The 14,145-nt window shown below is 41.9% G+C and overlaps 2 protein-coding genes across 2 annotated transcripts; one reads left to right on the forward strand and one right to left on the reverse strand.

Moving 5' to 3' along the window:
- Positions 1 to 2,667: 2,667 nt before the first annotated feature.
- On the reverse strand, positions 2,668 to 3,609 carry LOC150068133 (olfactory receptor 7E24-like). The gene has a single exon (XM_090343644.1). It carries the CDS (start codon positions 3,523 to 3,525, stop codon positions 2,668 to 2,670), a length of 858 nt encoding a protein of 285 aa, XP_090199770.1. The 5' UTR covers positions 3,526 to 3,609.
- Positions 3,610 to 12,326: 8,717 nt separating this feature from the next.
- LOC150068134 (olfactory receptor 7E24-like) lies at positions 12,327 to 12,923 on the forward strand. Its single transcript, XM_090343767.1, has one exon. It carries the CDS (start codon positions 12,327 to 12,329, stop codon positions 12,921 to 12,923), a length of 597 nt encoding a protein of 198 aa, XP_090199893.1.
- The last annotated feature ends 1,222 nt before the right edge of the window (positions 12,924 to 14,145 follow it).

Consider the following 14,145-nt stretch of genomic DNA (forward strand, 5'->3'; position numbering starts at 1 on the left):
GATAACTTTTCTCATGTCTTGGTCCCCATTTACCTCCCCCTACCCAACCTCTCATCTTGTTTTTCCTTCTTCCCTATCCTATTTCAAATAACCAAATAACAAATATACAATATATCAGATAACAAGGTAAAATACTGTAACATTATGTGATAACCAAAGGAGGGGTAGGGGAGGGGTCCTCGCGATAGGAATTCTTTGAGAAAATTGGATATAAGCTTTATCTGGATTTCATTTTCGGTTTGAGTCCTTCTGTGTTGCTTTTTGAGTTTGCTGTTGTGGATTTCTTATGATAATTGGCTCGTGGGACTCCCGGGTTCTTTCTTTTTGTGACAGAGAGCTAGGCAGCGTCCATATTGTCTCGGCGCCATCTTCCTTCTCCTCATCTGTACAGTTCTTGACAAAGAAGCACTGGAAGAAGATTGGAGCCAAGTTAATAGGCATTTATGAAGGAGGAGCTCATTTTTTTAATGTATGAAATTTTAGTTTGTAAAGATGATGAGTGTCTAGAAGGTCAGTCTACAAACTGAATTTTATGGTTCTTGAGATGTAAAGTTTTTATTATATAAATTTTCTTTATATATTCCTGTCTTCTTTTATTTTATTTTTTTGTTTTTCATACTGAGGTTTGAACAGGGCTTTCTGATTGCTAACCAAATGGTGTGCCATCTATTTTTTTAATAGTTATTTTATAGATGAGATCAAGAGCTTTTCTAGCCACAGTCTGGCCAGATGTAGACGTCCCAGCACTCTGTATATCTCTGATTAAAGGTGTGAGCCTCTAGCTCTTGGTTAATAAAAGTGAGGTGGATGCTTTTTTGGTTATTGTTATTTATTTGCACCATTCCTAGGACTTGAACTAAGGGTCAAGAAAATGTCCTTGTGCTTTTTGCTCAAGGCTAGCACTCTACCACTTGTACCACAATTCCACTTTTGTGTGTGTGTGTGTGTGTGTGTTTCTGTGTGTGTTTATAACTCTTGTTAGGAAAATGTATACATAAGCTGTATAACAGGGCAGAAAATTTATTGATGCATATAACAAGCAAAGTGAATAAGAATAACTTGTTTGTTTGAAAAATTCCTCAAGTTAAACTAAGATTTGACTTCTAAAATAGTAAAGATTGGTCTCAGAATCTCTGATTCATCTAGACAACATTTGTAGTCATGTTAACATTCATTTCCTTCAGATTTCTATCTTGCTCTGAACTTCTGCAGCACATTCCTATCAGGTCTTATTAAGGTGATGTAGCACTTGGGGGTAAAGATGCAGCTGTGTCCAGCGTAATCACGATTATCACAGCTTAAGTGTTGCATGCTGGTATTCTTCCTGCTTACAATGGAAACTATTAAACTGGTTTTCCTCATGAAGAACCACTTTTGCCAATAACCAGTCCTCCCCTCTGCTCTTCAGGTTATGTTTTGTCTCTACTGGACCACAATCAGTGCATTCAGTTCTTATTCCTTTCTCCATTCAACATAAATCAATAACCTTTGGCTCCAGGGAGGCTTAATATGGATACTGGCAATGGAGAAAGCAATGTCATATAGGAGCTTCCTAATTCACACACCCCTGACAGAAAGAGAACACAGTATGATTCATACAGACTGGAAGAATCAGACTATACTGGAAGAATCAGACTAAAGGGCTGGAGGGAGACAGGCATCTGTGGTTCCATCCTGGAACACTAGCTACTCAGAATACTGAAATCTGAGGATTGTGGCTTGAATCCAGCTGAGGCAGGAAAGTCATGTGAGAATTTTATTTTCAAGAAACTACTCAGAAAAATCCAGAAGGGAGGCTGTGGTTCAAGCCTGAGTGATTTCGTCTTGAGTAAAAGCTCAGGGACAGCACGCAGAGCCAGATTTTAAGGACTGCTAAAAACAACAAACAGAAATTAAGAAAGAATGGGAAAGAAAAGGCGATTTTTCCTATTCTATTTTTGTGTGCCAGTTCTGCAGCTTGTATTCAGGGCCTAAGCACTGTCCTTAGGCTTCCTCAAGGTTACAGCTCTGCCACTTATGCCACAGCGCCACTTCTGGCTTTTTCTTATATTAACTTATGTGGTATTGAGGAATCAAACCCAGGTCTTCGTGCATGCCAGGCATGCACTCTAACACTAAGCCAAAGTCCCTGCCCAAAAAGTAATTTTTTTTCTTAATGGCTTGGACTCCAAATGCATTGAGAGTCTAATTATCCAAATTAGCCCATGTGACACAAAGGAATAGCAAAAACCTCCATCATCTGCATCCATTGAGCTCTTCCACTCCAGAGGAAGTTTAAGGATAAAATATATTTTGTCCAATACCTCCTTTTCTTGACATTTGATCAGCTTTTGCTTTCCATTCATTGTGGCAAAAGAGATAAAATAGTCACGAGAAAATATTTGTCATGTACACACACAGTTTGGTGTCATTATTCATATTGATTCTTTTTTTCCTTTTGCTAATGGTCATTTCTATCTGCTTGCACAAATTGTCCACGACTCTCAGCCTAAAACTTTATACCTATTAGAAAATTGTTCAAATCTCCCTCTCCAACATTGCCAACCAAGATCCTTCTCTAAATAAGGATGAGGAAAGAGCCAAAATTGAAAGGTGAAAATTCAGGGATGCAAAGTGCACATCACTAGAAAAACAGGTGTAGGTTTTCTAACTTTTCCAATTAATTTCCTACCTGGAAGCTGCAGGGGCAAACACGGAGAATGCCTGAGTGTGGAATCTCTCCAGGGCTCTGCTAATGTCCCTGTTCCTCAGGCTGTAGATGAAGGGGTTCAGCAGGGGATTGACAACAGCACACATCGCTGACGCTACCACATGGTTTGTGGGGGACGTTGACAGAGCTGAACCAAAGTACTCCCCCAGTCCTGTGCCATAAAACAAGCTCACGACGGACAAGTGAGAGCCACAGGTGGAGAAGGCTTTGTACTTCCCTGCTGCGGATGGGATTTTAAAAATGGAGGACAGAATTTGACAGTAGGAGAAGAGAATGCCTGAGGCAGGGAGAACTCCAAGCAGAATGTCAATACCACACATGACTATCTCATTGGTGAAGCTGTTGGTACAGGCCAGGTGAAGCAGCTGGGAAGGGTGGCAGAAGAAATTAGCAATGTCCACAGTCCTGAAGCAGGTAAGCTGTAAGACAATCATATTGTGTAGCAGGGATTCCAAAAGACCAAGTGTGAAAGACACCCAAAGTAAGGAGACACAGAGAAGAGGGTTCATGATGCATGAATAATGCAGGGAGTGACAGATGGCCACAAAGCGGTCATAGGCCATAGCAGTCAGAAGCATAGAATCCGTACATGCAAAAGTGATGAAAAGAGACATCTGGGTGAGGCAGCCCCTATAGGAGATGGCTCTGCTGTGACTCTGGAGGTTCATCAGCAACTTAGGGACGGTGGTGGAGGTGAAGCCGATGTCAATCAAGGACAGATTGGAGAGGAAGAAGTACATGTGGATGTGGAGGTGGGGGTCAGAGGTTATGGCCAGGATGATGAGCAGATTTCCAAGCACGGTCAGCAGGTACATGGACAGGAAGTGCCCAAAGAGGACAGGCTGGAGTTCAGGATCCTCTGAGAGCCCCAGGAGGAAGACTTCTGTGGTAGTGGTTACATTTTTTGTGTGAGTATGTCTCCAAACACTTAAAAAGAAAAACCAATAAAATACACTGAAATACAAAAAGAAATAAAATACCCCTGGATCTTCATGCTTTGAATGGGAATAGTGACATGCGAATAATTTACACTTAGTACTCCTATCTTTTTCTTAATTGGGGCTAAACCAGTTAGCATGAAAGTTATTAATGATTTTCCTGCTCTCGTTCGTGTAATCATACATCAGATATATGAAGACAATTTAAGTATAAAACAGATCTTAAGTCACTTTAAAATGGGAATGCAATATCCTTTCAATATTACAATAGTTGAATTGGACCAGCATTATCCAATACTGAGATTGAATGGACAGTTTAGAATGAAAACAGTGTTCTGTGCCTCTTACCTCGTGTGTGTGTGTGTGTGTGTGTGTGTGTGTGTGTGTGTCCGTGTGCGCGCGCGCGCCCTGGTAATGGGACCATTCATGGTTTTCCTGTAACGCCTATCTACAAAAGTAGATGTATTCACTGGGCTTGATGTGAAGTACCTACAGTTTATCATCCCAGCACTTTGGAGCAGAAGAAGGAGGAACACAAATCTAAGGCCAGCCTGGGCTACACGGCAAGGTCTTGTCAAAAGAAACACATTTAGAAATGTAGCTCATTAGAAGTATGTGCTCGTCATGGACAAGACCCAGGGAGAACAACTAAAAGGGCATTTCCATAATATAAATGCTATAGACGTGGCAATGTGTTTTCCATAAACATCTCCACTGTGATGAGCAGAACTGAGGCTCTAATGGAAGATGCCGTTGCCTCTGCTCCAATGTGGCCTTTGCAGTGTCAGTCAAGACATTTGAAGTGAAGATCTCTGAACTGGAGCTGGGCACCAGTGACTCACGACGATAATCCTAGCTACTCAGGAGGTTAAGATCTGAGGATTGCAATGGGAAGCCAACCATGAGACTCTTATCTCTAATGAACCTGCACAAAACCAGTTTTGGAGGTGTAGCTCAAGTAGTAGAGCACCAGCCTGAGAAAAAACGTGACAGGACAGCACCCAGGTCCTAAGCACACACAAAAGAAATATGCATGTATATCTATGTGCATATACACACATATAGTCATGTATGTATCTAACCTCTGCATATTATGTATTCATGATGGTCTTCCTGAGATATTGCAATCCTACCACCTGAATGATGATAAAGAAAATTTAAGATTTTCTTTCCACTTTCCTTCCTAACTCCCCTATGCCTCAGAACTTACGGAGTTTCAAAGCTGCTTTGTAGGGTCTGGGCCAACACATCTAGCTCTGAATGATCTCCCATGCCTGCTGTACCTAAAGCAATTAAAAACAAATTCATTAAGAAACTTCTGAATGCAGAGATCCAGTCAAGGGGAAGAACGAATATAGACTGGACTACAAAAATCACAGAATAAAAAGACAGGCTAATTAGTAACTGTTCTTTTTTCTCCTCAGTGGATCAAGGCAAAATGCACATAATTACACAAATCAGTCTGTGCTATCTCAGTCTCTGTGGATTTTCCAGTATTAGAAGACAAGTAATAGAAAAATGGATGTCCAGGGCCGGGAGTTTGGCCTAGTGATAAGAGTGCTGCCTAAGATGTATGAAGACCCGGGTTTGATTCCTCGGTAGCATCCACACAGAAGAAAACCCCAAAGTGCTGCTGTGGCTCAAGTTGTAGAGCTCTAACCTTGAAAAGAGTCCAAAGATAGTGCTCAGGCCCTGAGTTCAAGCCCTACAACAGGCAAAAAAGAAAGAAAATGAATAAATGGGTGTCCAAAATCCAGCATATCTTTCTCTACTAGTCACCAATAAAATGTCTGCCTATAGATACACACACACACACACACACACACACACACACACACACACACAATGTGAAAGGCGAAAAGTTAATCAAACAATAAAGTTATCAGCCAGATGTTGTAGCTCACCCCAGTAATCTTAGCTAATAATTCTGAGAATTGAGATTTGACGTCAGCCTGGTTGGCAAAGTCAATGAGACTCTTACATCAAATGAGCCACTGAAAAGCCAGGAGCGCATTTGCCTTTGAGCAAACAGTAAGGGATAGTACAGCCAGGAGTCAATAAGACTGAGGGAAAAATACATCCAATTAAGGAGCCACAGCAATGAGGGTTCCAGGTGACTTGGTAATGTGGAGTGTGACAAATGGCCAGAACCCTGACAAAAGCCATGGCAGTCAGAAGCATGTTACCACCACACATAAAAAGGATGAACAGAGACCTTGGTGTGAGGCAGCCCCCATAGGAGATGGTTCTGCTGTGACTCTGGAGGTCCGCCAGCAACTAGGTAGTGGAAGTGAAGGAGATGTTATGCAAGAAGAGGATGGAGAGGAAGGAATACATGGGAGTGTGGAGGTCGGGATCAGATGTCAGCCAGGATGATGAGCAGATTTTCTGAGCACAATGATCAGGTACATGGACAGGAAGAGCCTAACCATGAAGTGCTGTAGTTCAGGGTCATCTTAGAATCTCAGGAGATGGAACTGTGTGACAGTTTTGAGACTGCCAGCTTCTCTGCTGCTTGGACAACTGTTGAAAAAAAAACTCTTGAGAAAAAAATTAAACAGACAACAAAGGCTATGTGCCTACTGAGTTGGAATATTTGTAAGCTGTATTTACCACCTGAGGCCAAAGCTTCTGAAATCATTCTCCATGGGATATTTCCTGAACCTCTAGAATTTTCTTTTGGTTGCTCAGCTCTTGAAGCCCTTCTATTTGCTTCTACTTTAAAGATACACAACACTAGAAAGAAACAGGCATAGAAATTACCATGTCTATGGCAACACTGCAATGCAATTTACTGTTTGAAAATAGAGACTAAAAAGCTGGTTGTTGGTGGCTCACACCTGTACTACTAGCTACTCAGGAGACTATGATATGGAGATCAGAGTTTGAAGCCAGCCAGACAGGACATGCTGTGAGAGTCTGTCCTGCAACTAAAGGCACAAAAAGCATAAGAGGAGCTGGGGCGCAAGTAGCAGAACACCAATCTTGAGCAAAGAAAGCTCAGAGCCTAACTTCAAGTCCCAGAACTTGCACACACACACACACACACACACACACACACACACACACACACACTTGTGCACGCGTGCAGGCACACACCCACATGCACACACACATACACAAATACACACATATGCACGCACACACAAATTCATGGCCATAGTTATTTTCTTTTTTATTGTAATGGTGATGTACAGAGTGGTGAAGGTTATGTAACTCAAGAATTGAGTGCATTTCTTCTTGAGCAATATCATCTCCCTCATTTTCTCCCAGTCTTTTCCCTCCTGGAACCAAGTCTCCTCAAATTATATAGTTCATTTTCAACATTTTCCCTAGTGAATTTCACTGCTGAATTGGTTCATGTTTTCTTCATGGACACAGTTCTGTCCTACAAAATATTTCATGGGGAATCTATAGGAATATTTTATACAACAGATTCAATATCTTCAGAATTCATGCCTGTTCTTTGTTAAGTAGTGCCCCTTCTGTCTGGCAAATATGATGAAACCCTTCTACTAATTACAATAAAAAGATATTAAAAAAGAATTGATGCCTGTTCTATTACTGTTTTCTATTTTTTATGAGTTGGAATTTTCATTATTCATTGAAACTGGAATAAACAAAATAAAATGTGCTCAGAATGGTTAATTCATCAGGGAACTCTAAAGTTGAATAAAGCTTTGTGCTGGTGGTTTATGCCTGTCATCCTAGCTACTCAGGAGCGTGAGATCTGAGGCAGCTCATCAGGAAGGATCAAGGGACTCTTGTTTTCAATGAACTCCCAGAAAACCTGAAGTTGCCTCATGTCTCAAAGTGGGAGAGATTTAGTCTGGAGCAATAAATCCCAGGGACAGCACCCAGACCCTGAGTTCAATTCCCATGATGATCAAAATAAAAAGTTAGTAAAATATTAAGTTAAAAACAAAAAACCCACAAACTGTTGAAGAGGAGACAAAGAGAATATCCACAATAGTTTTCAGACACTGCATGTATTCAGGCAAAGATTTCTGTTTTATTTTATGCTCCTCTGATTTCTGCTTCTCTCTCTCTCTCTCTCTCTCTCTCTCTCTCTCTCTCTCTCTCTCTCTCTCTCTCTCTCTCTCTCTCTATTGGTTTCTGTCTTTTTTGGCTTATGATTATTTGCTTTACCACTTAAGTCACAGGATAATTTCTAGCATTTCTATGTATGTGGTTGCAAGGAATCAAAACGGTGTTTGTGCATTCTAGGCAAGTACTCTACCAGTAGGGCCCCTGAGCGGAGCTAAGTTCTGTGGAGATATCAGGCCCCTGTACTTTTTGGCCAGTTTGACTGGAACCTTGGCTTTCAGATCCTTATAGAATCTGTCTTGGCTGTCCCTCCCCTTCCGGTAGCTCCATCTGTAAGCTCCTCCCTCTCTCATGGCAGCCACCCCCTGTTGTCCCAGGTAGGAGTCTCCCAACGTGCACCTCTCCTGGCCTTCCAGCCATGCCTTCCCCATAATCCCTCCGGCACCACTTTCTCCTCCTCTTGGCCCCCTGAGTCAAAGACATGCACCAAGATTCCCCTGCCCCATGATGTGCTGTCCTGGGGCCTGGTTGCTTCTGGTGGGGTAGAAAGCCAGCTGAATAGGTGGGAGGGAGCTCCTTCTGAGCTAGTTTACACATCCTATTTGGCTTGGTTTCCTGGTCCAGTTGGATGTTCTGCAGAATCAAGTAGGGGGGAGCTGGGAATGTCGCACACAACCACGCACCCACTATCCAGGGCTCTAGGACACAGCAAAGAGAAGCTGGGGTTAGTAGGGTCTCTGCTGAACTGATCATTATTAGCATAGAATGGTTAGTTTGGCACCTCATGCAGAGTGCAATTCCTCTTGGATTTGAAGTTTTCTTGTTCTCATTGCTGTATGGGACAATTGGTCATAGCCTTCAGGAACTTTGAGGAAGGTATTTGATGTGGTAAGGTAATACTCGTTAGTTTTCATTTCTTTTGTTGTTTTGGCCCAAGTTAAACTTTATTATAGGCAAACCCATGAATCTTCCTGTCTTGTAAAAATACTGTCCTACCGTAAGACTCAGTAACATAGCACCTGTAAGGAATAGTAAGCAGTCTCTGCGGTTTATAAATATATTTCAATCAATGTCACCCCTCCAATATTGTCAGCGTCCCTACTCACCCCTTCACTCACTCTTCATAATTTTGTAGGATATACATTGGATGCTTGTTTGCATTCTCCCCATCTTCTCCTCTTCATCTACCCCTTGATGCCACTGCAATCCTGTCCAGTCCCCACTACCTGGTGTTTATTTCTCTAAACATTGATTTTGCCTTTCTATGGAATTACACCATTTGAGATCTTCTGCAATCTACCATGTATCAGTGAATACATTTGTACACAAGATCATACAGCCCAATGTATTTACTAAGGAGTTTGTGAACTAAATGAACCTTGCACATACAAGAGAAAACATAGATCCTGTATCTCTCTGAGCCTAACTTACTCTCTTTAACATAATTTTTTTCCAGATCTTTCCAAATGATACAATGTGTCCTCACTAATTGGTGGCTATGTATATATACCACATTTCCTGGCTCCATTGGCCCACTGAGGGAGCTCTGGGATGATTCCATCCATGTCTGATAATCTACCAACAGCAGAATCCTCACATCCTTCAAATTCTTTTTTTCTTTTTTTCCAGGCCACTCTCCTCCCTTATGGCTGCTTGGTTCCTCATCATAATGGGGAATCTGTGCCACTAAGAATCCTTCTCACATCAGTAGGGCCTCTGTGCACTTATTACTTTATGTTTCTGATCCTCTGGATCATTCCAAGGGGTGCAAATTCAATTCATTCCCCATACTTGTGCTACAGTGAATCCTGGGACTCTGCTACATCATATGGGAACATCAAAGAAATGTTGCATGGGGACTCAGCTCGGTGTTAGCAGGTATTTCGTCCTGGGAAGTTAAGGATATGTTTGTATAAATAATGATCATATAAATAAAATAATTATAAAATAAATAAAACTCGCAGGGTAGAATAATGATATTCTTGGTGATGTTTTGTGTGGATCAATTGTAGAACAACACAAATATTATAAACGTTACTCTAGTTTTCCATAATATGTAAGGCTTTGGTAAAGCCTATTTTAATGCCAATGAAAATGAAAACGGAATGGTTCTGCCCTTCATCAAATAAGGATAAATGACCAAAGTTTAAATCTATAAACCTTCTTGCTAGACAAAGCAATTTTCAACCTGGCATGGATTTTTTTTTATGATTCTGTCAGCCCTGTGTGTCAAATGTCCAAAACTTGGCCTGTCAATACACACAGGTTGCTTAATTGTGACCTGTGGGTATTAATCCTCCAAGGCCATATAGAAGTCAAGGATGAGCCTTCCCTCCCCTGTCTCCAGGACACTGGTCCTATATCTGTCTTCTCATCACCACCATCTCTGCTCCTTCTGTGTCTTCATCTCTCTTCTGAGGACAGAGGCTGCACTTGTGCTGAGCACCAGATCTGGGGTCCTCAGTTCTGTTCACCTGAGTCTTAGCTGAGCAGCTTAAGCAATTGAGTGGGGCAGGATGGGCGGTAAAGGACTTTCAGGAATGTCTTCTCTGCAGCATGAGGACAGGTAGGATGGTTTGGGAATCACAGGGGGTGAGGATGCCCATGTAAATCCCTGCATACAAGGGGACTGGAAAGTGTATTCCTCAGTGAACTTGCAGGTAGGGTTTGAAGGTTAGGGGTACCAGTATATGTAATGGAGAATTATTTACCTACTGTGCTTTTCATTCTCATTTGTGGCTCACCAAATGCAGCAGAATATAAATGGTACAAACCAGTTTCCTAAGTTTTCATAGAGGCTGACTGAAAAGAGGAGGAGAAATAGGAGGAGTAGGAGGAGGAGTAGAAATAGTAGGGAGAGGAGGAGGAGGAGGAGGAGAAGGAAGATTGTGATGATGATGAAAATGACAAGAGGATGTTACATCAATGAAACTACTGGCAGATATGTCCCTCTCAGAGATCTGGTTCTTAGGCCATTCTTTCTCATTTCATATGCTTAACCTTCTGTGGTGTGTGTGTGTGTGTGTGTGTGTGTGTGTGTGTGTGTGTGTGTGTGTGTTTATGTGCAAGTACATATGTAAGTTCGGTGGCTTGAACTCATGGCCTGGGTGCTGTCCCTGAGGTTTTTGCTCAAAGCTACAGCTCCACTTCCTGCTTTTTACTAGTTAATTGAAAACAAGTGTTTCTCAGATATCCCTGCCCCAGAATGGCCTCCACTTGTGAATCTCAGGCCTCATCCCCTAGAATACTTAGGATGAGAATTATGAGCCATCTTCCTCTGAAACAATGTATATTTTTAAAGAGCAGGCTGTTTACCTTCCTCTTATTCATTTGGTTAAACAACAGATGAGTTGATGAAAGGAGTTATTCCATCAGAATCCTTTCCTACCATACTTTACTCAATTTGTTTGTGAATTGATACATAAGACCCTGCATGTATTCATACACCTTGATAATTGAGATCTAATTTCCATGTTTAAGAGAATGTTCAGCGTTCTTTGTTTCTATGAGCCTGACTTATTTCACTCAATATCACATTTCCAGACCTACCCATTTCCCCACAAATGCCATAATACCAGAAAAGGCAAGTGCAGAGGAACCAGAAGTAGATTTGTGCCTGCTTGATGTCAGAGATGAACAAGAATCGGATGGGATTGGGTTTTTTCATTGGGATAAAAAATATTCACTGCACTAATGGCTGGGAATCTGCTTTGTTCTCCTAACCCAATATTGCTCTAGTGGCTTGACCTACTGCTGGCCCTTCCCCCAGTGGATGGTCCACAAATCCTCCAGCCCAGTTTACCACCCAGAATCTCAATCTCTGTAGGAAAACCTACTCTCCCACCCTTTCAATGGATAGGCTTCCTAGAGCCTAGGTCTGGGCACTGGCTCCAAAAATAGCTCCTAGACAGAGACATGCATCATAAATGTGTAAAACGCTTAGATTCCCCCCTGCTGTCCTGAAACCTGCTCCTCCCACTACACAAGGGTGTGCTGTACTGTCAGGTGATCTTGCTCTAGCCAGCCCTGTTGTTCTTTGCTTTTCAACACAGCTGTGTGGCACACGTATTAACTTCACATGTAGAAAAAGCCTGAGGAACAAGGCGTCCCAGAGTGAGAAGATTCTAGAAGTAAGGGAAATGCCACACTTAACCTACATTCATGAATATATTGTATTGCATGGGTGGTGAAAAATTCAAACTTGTATGTACTTGAATTTCAAGTGTAAACAGATGACAATTTCTGGATATGTGTTTCATTTTCCTAACAAATGTTTTTTTGTTTATGAGCAGTTGCCCAAGTGATATAGAGGCACGAAATCTAACCCAGGTTACAGATTTCCTTCTCCTGAGAATCTCAGAGAATCCAAAATTACAACCCATCCTCTTTGGAGTGTTCCTGTACATGTACCTGATCACTGTGCTGGGAAATCTGCTCATCATCCTGACCATTACCAATGACCCCCACCTCCACACCCCCATGTACTTCTTCAACCCATCCTCTCCTTGGATGACATCTGCTTCATCTCCACCACTGTGCCCAAGATGCTGGTGAACCTGCAGACTCACAGCAGAGCCATCTCCTGTGCAGGCTGCCTCACACAGATGTGTCTCTTCATCATTTTTGGCTATATGGGTGTTATGCGTCTTACTGTGATGGCCTATGACCGCTTTTTGGCCATCTGTCACCCCCTGAATTACCCTCTCATCATGAACCCTCGTCTCTGTGTCTCCTTGGTTCTTCTGTCATTTTTCATCAGCTTCTTGGATGGACACCTGCATATTTGGATGGCATTGCAGATGACCGATTTCAAGCACGTGGAAATCCCAAATTTCTTCTGTGACCCTTCTCAAATCCTGGATCTTTCCTGTAAAGACACATGCACAAATGCTATTTTCATATATGTTGCTGCTACCACATATGGATTTCCTCCAATGTTTGGAATCCTTTTCTCTTACTATAAAATTATTTCCTTAGTGCTGAGAATCCCATCATCAGGAGGGAAGTACAAAGCCTTCTCCACTTGTGGTTCTCACCTGTCAGTGGTGTGTTTATTCTTTGGGACAGCATCGGGTGTTTATGTTGGATCAGATGTGTCACATTCTCCCAGGGGCAGTGCTGTGTTCTCAGTGATGTACACAGTGGTCACTCCTTTCCTGAACCTCTTCATCTACAGCCTGAGGAACAGGGACCTCAAAAGTGTCCTGAGCAGGTTGTTGAAACCATGAGCTTACATCAGGAGGTAGAAAATCCATCTGTAATATGGTTTTGCAGAGGAAAACAAATAACCCTCATTCCTGTAAATCCTACCTGTCTGTACACATTCTTAGTATTTGTCTGGTTTCATTAGTGTAATTGATGACACAGGAGCACCGTGTCAAGGATATTCATGAGGAAGGAGTCATTTGTTTTTAATGTATAACATTTGAGTTTGTAAACATCATGCATGTCTGGAGATTGTTACCCCACAAACTGAATTTTACAATGGCTGGATGTTAATTTTCTATCATGGATATTTTACCTCAATAAAAGTGGAGAAAAGCACATCATTTTGGTTTTGGTAGCACTGGTGTTTGAACTCAGGGTTTTCTCATTTCTTGGCTAATGATGTAAGGCCAGCTCTTTTGTTTTTAGTTATTTTATAGATAGGCTCCAGGGATTTTTTTCTTTTTGGGTCAAGGCAGGTGAACTCAGCTTGGACACTGTCCCTGATCTCTTCACATCAAGGCCACTGCCTACCATTGACCAAAGCCCCACTTGCCATTTTCTAGAGGTAAATTGGAAATGAGAGGCTCAAGGCCTTTTGTGCCCAGGCTGAGTTTGGACCTTTATCCACAGGTCTCGGCCCATTGAGAAGCTAGGATTACTGGCTTGAGCCACAGCACCGGCTAGGATCTAGTGCTTGTTAAAGACCAGGTCTGGCCAGATGCCCAGATCTCAGGGGTGAGCCTCTAATTCCTGACTAATAAAAGAAAGCTGGGTGTTTTTGTGTGGTTTGTTTGAACCAGTGCTGGTTCATGAACTCAGGTTCTGGACACTGTCCCTGAGCTTTTTTTGCTCAGGGATATTTTTCTACTCTGTGAGCCATAGCTGCACTTCCTGCTGTGTGTGTGTGTGTGTGTGTGTGTGTGTGTGTGTGTGTGTGTGTCAAAATGGAGGTACAATTCTGATAAACTTTCTGACCTGGATGGCTTTGAAATTGAAATTTTTAGGTCTCTGCCTCCTGAGTTTCTTGGATTCTGGGTGCGAACCACAGGCACACAGCTAAATTATTTTTCCTCAGGAAAACCAATAAATGAACATTATTTGTGAATGGGTAGAAAAATGAATACTTCAGCTATCTTATGTTCCAGAAGGTTTATTGATTTAGAGAACATGATTGAGACAAATCAAATGACATAAGAGAAATAATGTAAAATGTGTGGCTCATCATGTATTATTTTTAATTAT

Source organism: Megascapheus bottae, chromosome 1 (assembly GCF_031878675.1).
Source record: "Megascapheus bottae isolate mThoBot1 chromosome 1, mThoBot2.hap1, whole genome shotgun sequence".
Taxonomy (NCBI): Eukaryota; Metazoa; Chordata; class Mammalia; order Rodentia; family Geomyidae; genus Megascapheus; species Megascapheus bottae.